The following is an 11,373-nucleotide window of genomic DNA, read 5'->3' on the forward strand; positions in this document are numbered from 1 at the left end:
AATAGGGTATGGGAATGTTCTAGATCATTGCTCTTTATCCAATGTTGGTAGCTAAGGAGACAATATGGTAACTTTAGGTAAAGAAGCATTGTAAGCTAGCAATAAATGAAGAAAAAGTGGGGGCAAGAAGGCTGAAACACAAAATAGGCCCATTATAGCCAAAAGACTAGCAAGTGAATTGGATGAAAAAAGATTGGCTAGCCCAGAAGCAAAAAGAATGAAGATTGATAGCCTAAGGGAGAACTTTGCCTACGTTTCACTAGGAGCAAAACAAAAGTTGAACATGGAAGTAGAGAGCCAAGAGGAAGAAACAGGGGAGCTTATGGTGGAGAAAGTTAAGTTAATATCGGCTGTCAGCTGGACACCAGCCTAGCCGATAGCCATGAATGTAATCAGCTGGAACGTTCGGGGACTGGGAAGCGGCCAACGTTCCAAGAAGCTCAAGGAATGCCCCACATGCATAAGCCTAAGCTAGTTTTCTTTTGTGAAACCAAGCTAACATCTAGGCAAATGCAAGAGAAGTGTCAGAAGCTCAATTTTGAAAATTGTTTCGAAGTTAGTAAAACAGGGAAAAAAGGATGTATAGCAATTATGTGGAAGTCAGAATTAATTGTGGAGGTCAAGTCATGTAGCAAGCACAATATTGATGCAATAGTTTGTTATGAAAATAGAAGTTATTGGAGATGTACAGGGATCCATGGACACCTAGATATGTGCCAAAAGCACCACACATGGACACTCTTAAAAAGGTTAGCCAATCTATCCTCTTTGCCTTAACTGTGCTTAAGAGATTTCAATGAAATATTGTGGCCTCATGAAAAAATAAGAGGGAACAATAGAGAAGTTAGCATGATGCAGATGTTCAGGGACACTATTAGAAATTGTAGCCTGGTGGATTTAAGTTGTAAAGGGCGTCCTTTAACGTGGTCAAATAAAAGATACATGCCACATTTAATTGATGAGAGATTATACCGTTTTTTGTGTAATCAAGAATGGAGAAACATGTTCTTAGAATCGATAGTTGAAACATTAGAGACATAGACATTGGACCACAACCCCATTTTGATGGAAGTGATGGAAAAAGCAAGGGGCCTGAGATATAATGGAAGAATTTTTCCTCAAGTACATTATGAGGATTTTTGGAGCTTCTATGATAAATGCAGAGAGATTGTGGAACAAGAGTGGGTAGAGCAAAGAAGATAGTACAATGAAGATGCAGTTGAAAGCTTTAAAATAGCAACAAAGGCAACAACGACTCAACTACAGTGGTGGAACAAAGAAGAGTTAGGGGACAAAAGTAAGAAGTTACAAAAGATGATTAATGAGCTGAAATGGGCAAAGCAACCGAACCAACACTATGAAGACGGGGAAAGAATCAAAAGCTTAGAAAAGAATATTGATGTTTTTCTGCTGGATGAAGAAATCTACTGGAAGCAGAGATCAAGAATATATTGGCTACGAAAAGGAGATAAAAATACAAAGTTTTTCCATGCTAAAGCTTCGTCGAGAAAGAGGAAGAACATAAGTAAGGCATATGATAGAATTAAATAGTGTTTCTTAGAATTTACTCTGAAGAGGTTAGGATTTTCACCTAAATGGATTGAATTAACTATGAGATGTATTACAACTGCATCACTCTCAATATTGATAAATGGAGTAGAAAAATGAACGATTCATTCACAAAGGATTGAGGCAGGGCTGCCCCTTATCCCCATATCTTTTTATTCTTTGTGCAAAAAGCTTTTCAAACTTACTATAACAAGCAGAAACTTAGAAGTTGATCCAAGGATTGAAATTCGACAACAACTTGGCAATCACTCACTTGCTCTTCGCAGATGACAGTTATATCTTTACAAGGGCCACAACTGAAGAATGCAGAAATCTGAAGCTTGTTTTTTACAAATTTGAGCTGCCTCGGGCCAAATTTTTAATTATGAAAAATCCTCAATGTTCTTTAGTGGAAACACTCAAACAGGGTAAATTGAGGATATAAAAAACATATTCCAACTCAGTATTGTGTCTAGGCATGAGAAATATTTGGGGTTGCCATCAATGGTGGGAAGAAAGAAAGTGAGTTTTTTCAATGATATAAAACTCAGAATTCTTAGTAAGATATCAAATTGGGAAAGCAAGCTTTTCTCCAGTGGAGGGGAAAAAGTTTTAATCAAAGTAATCATCCAAGCAATCCCTGCTTATGCCATGAGTGTTTTCAGAATTCCATTGAGTTTATGTGCAGATATGCAAAGAGCAATAACTCGATTCTGGTGGAACTCAAAGGAAGATCATAGAAGCATACATTGGGCCAGGTGGGAAAAATGAGTACTTCCAAAAGAAAAATGGGGCATGGGGTTTAGAGATTTATCAAGCTTTAATCAAGCTTTAATAACCAAGCAAGGATGAAGGTTGATCCAATTTCCAGACTCCCTGATGGCAAAAGTCTTAAAGGCTCGGTACTTTAAGAAGACATATTTTTTAAATGCAAAATTAGGGCATAGACCATCTTTTATTTGGAGGAGTATTCTTTGGGGTAGACAGATGTTGTATCAGGGTCTAAGATGTAGAATAGGGAGTAGAGAGCAAGTCAAGATTTATAATTGTAATTGGATTCCTAAACCTTCAACTTTCAAAATAGTGTCAGCTCCAACCCTGCCACTAGAGGCTATAATTTTCCTTTTAATTAATGCAGAGCACAATTGGAATGAAGCACTAATCAAACAACACTACATGCCTGAGGATGTAGACTGCAACTTGAAGATGATGTTGCCAAGAACTCCAAGACCATACCAATCTATATGGGCTTATGAAAAACATGGAAACTACTTAGTAAAGAGTGACTACCAAGTTGCTCTGAGACTAAAATTCCCTGATTGTCCAGGCTCATAAAAAACAAGTTCATCTGAGTGGCATGGAATCTAGAAATTGGATTTACCGGAGAAAGTTAAAATATTCATGTGGAGGGCAGCACAAAATCTACTTCCAACAGCAGAAAACTTGTGGAAAAGGAAAATTGTGCAACAACCGTGGTGTCAAAGGTGTGGCAAACAAGGTGAAAATGTTTCTCATGCCCTCTTAAATTGTAAAGCATCTAAAAAAACTTGGAGGATCACAGCATTTGCAGAAGATACCCAAACTTTTGTTAACAAAGATTTGTTGAGTGTGTTTTAAACTGTAGCAGAGAAGTAAAACAAAGCAGAAATTGAGCTCTTCACAGCTTTATGTGGGCTACTTGGCACTCAAGGAATCTTTTTGTCTTTGAGGGAAATAATGAAGACTCTCAAGTATCACTAGCCAAAGCAGAAGTAATAGTGGAATCATATAGGAAAATTAAATCCCCATCACTACCCTCCTCTACAAGGCAGAATTGCAGAGAAAACCAGAGCTGGAAACCTCCTCCAATGGGGTGGTTCAAGGTTAATGTGGATGCAGCAACAAAGTTAGAAGAGCAAGTGCCAGGCTTAGGAGTAGTAATCAGAAACTCAGAAGGAAACTTTATAGCAGCAGCTCAGAAGCAAGTCAGATACTTTGGAGATGTAACTGCTGCAGAAACAAAAGCAATTAAGCTGGGAATAAAAACTGCAAAAGCAGCCAATTGTGTGCCTTTGATAATTGAATGTCATTGTCAAGAAGCTGTGGATCTAGCCTTAGGAAGAAAAAGTAGTAATAAAGAGATTTGTTGGACCATTTTGGACATTCAGGAAAAGCTAAAGAACTACACAACCCCACATTACAACATACTTCTCGGCTTCATAATAGCATGACCCATTTGATTGCCAAAGTAGCTTTATAAAGTGTAGAACCAATAATGTAGTTCAACGAATGTCCTACACATCTTTTGTACCTTTTTTCAAAGTTGATTTAATGAAAGCTAAGCTTTATTCTAAAAAAAAAAAGTGAAGCATTTAATAAACATCGCTGATGTTTGCCCGGGTCAAACCCCAAAATCACATCAAACGACATTGTTTCATCTTTTTTTTTTATTCGCTATGAAACGACATCATTTAGGGCTTAGAGTAAATGGCAAAGCAAAAGTCATTTCCTTCATCAATCGAAAGCTTCCACAGAACCCAATTGCCCTTTCCACAGAACAACCCCGGAAGATTGCCAAATACCTGTGAGGAACAAGTTATTCAACAATCAATTTGTCAAGGACAATGCTGAAAATCAATCTTCCAGGGACAATGTTGAAAACTCGTCCCCGTTCAAGCTTTTTCTTTTGCGTGATTAAGGGGTCTGCAGCTGGTTCAGAGAACGAAAAAGAAGAATCAAGGGTTCTACAGCTGGGTTAAACGAAAAGGAAGAAGAAGCTGATGTAACCTAACCAAAACGACTTTGTTCACAGCAAATTAGAACAAAGAAAAAAAAAATAAAAGCAGAAACAGTGTCATTAAGAGAACGAAGAGAAAGAAGCAAAGGGTCTGCAGTTGGGTTGAACGAAGAGAAAGAAGAAATCAGAGCAAAGAAAAAAAATAAAAGCAGAAACGGTGTCGTTTCAAAATGAATAAAAAAAAAAGAGCCGAAACGACGACCTATGCTGCCGTTTCAGGGTTTGACCCAGGGCAAACATCATTTTCCTTTAACAAATTCAGTGATGAAGCAATTTCCGAGAAAGATAATTCTCGGGAAGCAAATTTAAGAGTTGAGAATAAAAGTGTGACTGGTAGTATTGGGCTTCTTATTTAGGCTATGGACTATACCATAACTTATGAGAAAAGCTTAATTCATGATGATAATGAGAATATGGAGATATGAAGTACAAAAACCCCATCATAAGCTCAAGACATCTAATTAAGCCTATGAAAAATGGTAAGCCCTGCAAATGGCTCACAAAGCAAGTCACAAGGAACAAGGCCAACTCATAATTGTGCTAAGAGGGATACAGACACGATGGAGGTTGACCCACCGTCCTCAAAGAAGCAGAGAGATTTGGGAAATCTCAATTTTTAAAACGATTTCTATTGAATGTTTAGGTTTTACTAGAGATGTCTTTGTTCAGTAATAAATTTTTAATGGAGCTGTGGATCAGGACGACTTTTATGACGTTCATAAATCGGTGGAGGTTCAGTTCCAGCCTATCGACAACCATGAATCTCATTTGTTGGAACATTTGGGACTTGGGAACAACCAAACTGAACGTTCAGAAATCTTAAATTTGTTCTCCAACAGGTCAAACCGTGTATTATATTTCTATGTGAAACAAAGATGTTGACTATCCAACCGTAAAGTGTTAAAAGAAAGCTGGGTTTTGACAATTGTTTTGTAGTGGATCAAAATGGTTTAAGTGGTGGACTTCTCTTAACGTGAATGCATGATGTTGATCTTTTTATTACCTCTTACAGTATCCACCACATGGATTGTGAAGTAATGATGGAAGATGGGGAGCCTTGGCTTTTCACATGGTTTTATGGTCACCTTGATAGCGTTAAAAAAATGCACTCTTGGAATTTATGGAAAAGATTATCTTAACTTAGTCATCTACCATGGTTATATGAGGGTGACTTTAATGAGATTCTCAGTCTGTAAGAGACTGCAAGAGAAAGAAAGGGGTAGCGCACAGAATTTAAGTGCAATTTTAGAGTTTAAGAACACAGTCAAGGAATGTGGTCTTTGTGATTTGGGCTACAGGGGTGTGCCTTTTACTTGCACAAATCGAAGGTTTAAGGAAAGTCTGGTTAAAGAGAGGCTACACAGATTTTTATGTTCTGAGCAGTGGCGAAACATATTTTCCAATATCTTGGTTGCTCATATGGCAGCTAGGGGCTCTGATCATTTGCCAATCTGGATTGAATTTTACAAAAAGAAGAAGAACATTAGAGACAGTAAGAATATGTGGGGCCATAGATTTAATTTTGAGGATTATTGGTCCTCATATGATGATTGTGAAAGATTGATTGAGATTTCATGGCATGATGCTAGTGCTTTGAATGGCAACAATCCTATTTCTATATTTCTATATAAAGTGGAAAATTTGAAGGAAGTGTTGAATGCTTAAAGCAAGGAAAACTTTAGTAAGAAAAACAGGATGTTGGTGGCATTGTAGAATTAATACAATTTAATAAATACTCGGAAAGTAGAGACAAAAATTAATAATATTTTGCAGGATAAAAAGGTTAGGTGGGGAGGTAGCCATCAAGGGCTGTCTGGGTTAAGGAAGGGGATCGTAATACGAGATGTTTTCATGCAATGGCTTCTTATGATCAAAGAGGTAGAGCAAAAAAAAAAAAAAAAACTCTTGAAGTTTTATTAATTTTTTTAATAAAAAAAATTAACCCCCTAATTGAGTTCTTCTTATACAGAGAAAACAAGATAATAAGATAATAAAGGAAATAACTAAATAATGAAACAACTAGTTATAATCAAGGCAAATCAATCTTAAAGGGAAAATGTCGTAACATTTCCCCCTCTGTTTAGGAAGCCTTGTCCTCAAGGCTTAAATTCTGGAAATTTATGTTGAATAATGTAAGCATCTTCCCATGTAGCATCCTTAGGAAAAGAATTACTCTAATGAATCAACAATTGAACTACAGGCTTATTGTTTCTCTTAACCGTACATCTCTCCAACAATGCTAGCGACTCCAATTGCATCCTCCCATTTTCTTGGATTGTAGGTAGTTCTGTCTACTGAACATTAGCAGCTCCCAATTTTTTCTTCAAGCAAGAAACACGAAAAACTAAAAGGATTTTAGAATGTGAAGGAAATTCTAGCTTGTACGCCATATGCCCAATCTTTTGAAGCACCTTGTAAGGTCCATAAAACCTAGAAACCAACTTCATATCTGTTTGAAGAGTTAGAGAAGCTTGTTTGAAAGGTAGCAGCCGAAGATAAACCCAATCATTTACCTCAAATTTCCTCTTTGTCCAATGCTTATCTGCCATTTTTTTCATTTTGCTTTAAGTTGGATGCAAGTTCTCCTTGAGAAAGTGAATCATTGAGTCTCTGTCTCTTAAAGCTTCGTCCACAGATGCTACGAAAGTCTCGCTAGGAATGTAAGTAGTATAAGTAGGAGGCTCCCTGCCATAGAAAACCTCAAATGAGGTCATCTTAGAAGAGAAATGAAATGACGCATTGTACCACCACTCAACAAACGACAACCATTTACTCCACTCATTTGGCTTGTCTCTAGTCATGCACCTCAAGTATTGCTCCAAACACTTATTAATTATTTCGGTCTAACTATCTATCTATAGATGATAAGATGTGCTCATAAGTAATTGAGTTCGTTGTAGAGTGAAAAGATGTTTCCAGAATTGACTCATGAAGATTCAATCTCGATCGCTTATTATGGTCTTTGGTAGGCCATGAAGCTTATAAATGTTATTTAAGAACACTTGAGCTACATCTTTTGTTATGTAAGGGTGTGCTAATGCCAAGAAGTGAGCATATTTGCTCAACTATTAACCACTATCATGATAACCTCCTTGCATTGAGATTTTGGAAGGCCTTCTATAAAATCCATGGAAATGTCAGACCAAATCAATTCTGGTATTGACAACGGCTGTAAAAGTCCTAAAGAAGCTATCGTTTCAGCCATATTTATCTGGCAAATGTCTGATGCTTTCTAATGTTTTCTTTACCCTTGAATGTCCACCCTCTACTCCACCATGAGCTTATTGCAATATCGTCTTCTTTATTTCAGATTGATCTCCTAGCCACAACCTTCCTTTGTACCTCAGTTGATTATCTATCCAAGTAAATTTAGAGTGTAAATTATGATCTAGTTGAATCTCATGGATGAGTTTTTGTATATTCTCATATTTCTTCCATTCATCTTGTAGCACACCCAACTGATTTGCTATTGGAAATGACAAGGCCTTCCCCTTCTTCATACACCCTTGATAAGGCATCTGCAGCTGTATTCTCTTTGCCACTATGACAGACGATCTCATAGTCATAACGAACTAATTTAGTGAGCCATTTATGTGCATCGGAGTTGAAACACGTTGATTTAAAAAGAAATTTAAGCTAAGATGATTAGTGATTATCTTAAAGCGCTTCCCTACCACATATGGCCTTCATTTTTGTACTGTCATGACAGCATCCGACATCTCTTTTTCGTATGCCGAAAGAATCAAATTCTTCGGTGCTAAAGTAAACTATGGGTCTACCTTCTTGTAGCAATACTGCTTCTATCCCATTTCCGAACACATCGCACTCAATCACAAAATCTTTCTGGAAGTCTAACACTGCCAATACTGGTGCCGCACACATGATGCATTTGAGCTGGTCAAAGGCGTCTTCTGCGGCTTGAGTCCACTGAAAATTATCTTTCTTCAACAAGATAGTGAGTGGTTGACTAACGTTTCCATAATCTTTAATGAACTGCCAGTAGTAACTTGTGAGCCCCAAAAAACCCCTTAAAGACTTGAGGGAATTAGGTTTAGGCCATTGCAACATGTTTTGAATTTTTGCAAGATCAGTGGCAGCTCCTTCCTTTGAAATTACAAGCCCCAAATACTTAACCTTCTTTTTACCAAAAACACATTTTGATTTTTTTAACAAATAATTGGTTCTGAGTCAATAAACTAAACACCAATTCCAAGTGCTCCAAATGTTCCTTCCAATCACTACTGTAAATTAAGATATCATAAAAAAATACTAAGAAAAATTTCCTCAGAAAGGATTTAAAAATCTCATTCATCAAGCTTTGAAAAGTAGATGGAGTATTAGTTAGCCCAAAAGGCATGACTACAAATTCATAGTGCCCCTCATGGGTCCTAAAAGCAGTCTTATGAATATTAAAAGAATGCACTCTGATTTGATGGTAGCCGGACCAGAGATCAAGCTTAGAAAAATATGTAGCTCCATATAATTCATCCAACAACTCATCAATGACAGGAATAGGAAATTTATCTTTTATGGTGATTAAGTTGAGGGCCCTATAGTCAATGCACATTCTCTATGTTCCGTCTTTCCTCTTGACCAACAATACAAGTGAAGAGAAATGACTCACACTGTGCTGAATTGTGCCATTTTCGAGCATCTCCTATACTAGTTTTTCAATCTCACTTTTCTGCACGTAAGGATACCTATATGGATGTATATTGGGTGGTGTAAATCCATGTTCAAGGGGGATTTTATGGTCATGTTCCCTTTGAGGAGGTAACCTCTTCGGCTCATCAAAAACCTTCCTATAATGATGCAACACTTGCTCCAGATCCTGTGATTCTCTATTTACTTTTTCTGCTTCCTCATCCTCTACTTGGATAGAAAAAATGTGAGTTGTTGATGCTTGAGACAAATGTTGAAGTTCCCTCTGGATGTGTTTTGGTGAAACTATTTTAGTAGGGCCTGGTGTATCACTTTTTAGTACAAAATTTCGATCGCCAACAGAAAATTCCATTATCAACTCCTTGAGGTCCCATAATCCAAGTCCCAATTCAACAAGCCACTGTATTCCAAGAACCATATCACATCCTCCCAATGGTAAGAGCCTTAAATCTATTAGCCTAAAGGGCTATACATAATGTAATTTTGATGATAACAAACATATGTTTTAAGTAATTTGAAAAATATTGTATTTCACATTTCACGGGTTCTTGAAGGATAATATTTATGATGAAGTGAATCATGTGAAATCAAGTTCAAGACACTCAACAGACAACAGCACAATCAAAAATAAAGTTTAGAGCTCAACGGACTCATTATTGCGACAATTCTTGTAAAGCCGATATGATTTAATATATGAATGATTTAGTATTTGAGAAATTCAAGATTTTGTTTAATAAATCATCATTTTTCATAAACCAAAGATTTAACAACTACAAGAAAAGAATTTTAAGCAATTAATTATTTTTCAAGATGTGGACTAAAATGAAAAGGTTTTACGATCTTTGATTTTGATAAGTATTGTTTTGAATTCTGGAGTGAGACTTATTTGTAAACATTTAAAACCTTTTAGGTCGTACTATAATTTCTACAAGTTTAGGGCTAAAGTGTAAATATTAAAAATAGACAGAGAGTTAGCAGCTAACAGCCTGAGGGCTAGCGGATAGCCACCTAAGGAAAATTTCATATTTTCAAATTTTAGACTAAATTGAAAATGTTTTGAGAACTTTAAAATTTATAAATATTTTGTTAAAGTTTGAAAAGGACTTCTTTGAAAATTATTATAATGTTTTGGGTCATATCAAAATTTTAAAAAGTTTTGGAAATGACAAGTATTGTTTAGAAATTTTAAAATTGGACATGTTTGCAAAGTTCTATGACATTTTGGGCCATATTATAATTACAAAAAGTTTTGGGCAAAATTATAATTCCATGAACAATGTTACTGTAACAAAATTCAAATTTAACGGTAACTTTACTGTTCTGAAATGGGGAGCTGGCTAAATTAAGTGGCTAGCCGCTTGCTTGCTAGAATTTGCCTATAACGGCTAGTTTTTTAGCTTTAGTTATAAAAACTCAACTCCAACTTCAATTTTAAGACTTTTGCAACCATAAACAAGATCATATAACATATTTTGAGTTTCTAAATTGTAAATTATCATAGATTAAATCTTTATTGAGCTATTATTTGTATATTCACTCTAAAAGAGAGTTGTTTGTTGTAATATTCATTTCTTTATTAAATTTATGAGAGTTTGATTGTGAGAAACACTTGAGTTAAGAGATTAGGGGATAATCTCTTATTGTAAAGGTCCATTGATACATTGGAAGTCAATTGTAAACATTTGAAGCCTTGGGAGGCTTGGATAGTGAAATCTTCACGCTTGGTTTGCTTGGAGGCGTGGATGTAGGTGTGGATTGCCGAACCACGTAAAACTCTTTGTGTTTGCTCTCTCTTCCCTTACTCTTTTATTTTTTAGTATTGTTAAATTTATTATTTTTTATTAGAGTATTGTTAAATTTATTGTTTTTTTTTATTTCATTAAAGCATTAGATTAAATTGTTGTGCGATTTGTTTAGCTTATGTTTTAAAAACTCAATTCACCCCCTCTTGGGTTGCATAACTAGCATTTCAAAATCAGCTCGGAATTCCTCTCCTTGAATATTCAACTTCAATTGTCGGCAAATAGCATCACTAATTATTTTTGTTCCATCTGCCACTAATACAGTCATTGGACTAACACGTTGAAGTTCACAACCTGTTCTTTTTGCAACCGTAGGGTCAAGGAAGTTGTGAGTACTTCCAAAATCAATGAGTATGGTGATAGCTTTCTTTTTTATGCTGTAAATTTTTATAGTTTGGTGAGTGTTAGACCCACATATGGCAAGAAGGGAAGCTTGAGATTCTTTTTTTTCTTCCACTTTATCAACTTCATTTGGCTCTTCACCCTTGCTATCTTCGCCTTGTAATAGATAAATATGTTTATGTTTGCAAACATGACCAGGCTTATACTTCTCATCACAATAATAACAAAGCTTTTTTTCTCTCC

At 36.0% G+C, this 11,373-nt stretch overlaps 1 protein-coding gene across 1 annotated transcript; it reads left to right on the forward strand.

Moving 5' to 3' along the window:
- Nucleotides 1-3,215: 3,215 nt before the first annotated feature.
- Nucleotides 3,216-3,758, forward strand: LOC107175620 (uncharacterized). Its single transcript, XM_015527222.1, has one exon. It carries the CDS (start codon nucleotides 3,216-3,218, stop codon nucleotides 3,756-3,758), a length of 543 nt encoding a protein of 180 aa, XP_015382708.1.
- Nucleotides 3,759-11,373: the final 7,615 nt, after the last annotated feature.

Source organism: Citrus sinensis, chromosome 2 (assembly GCF_022201045.2).
Source record: "Citrus sinensis cultivar Valencia sweet orange chromosome 2, DVS_A1.0, whole genome shotgun sequence".
Classification (NCBI taxonomy): domain Eukaryota; kingdom Viridiplantae; phylum Streptophyta; class Magnoliopsida; order Sapindales; family Rutaceae; genus Citrus; species Citrus sinensis.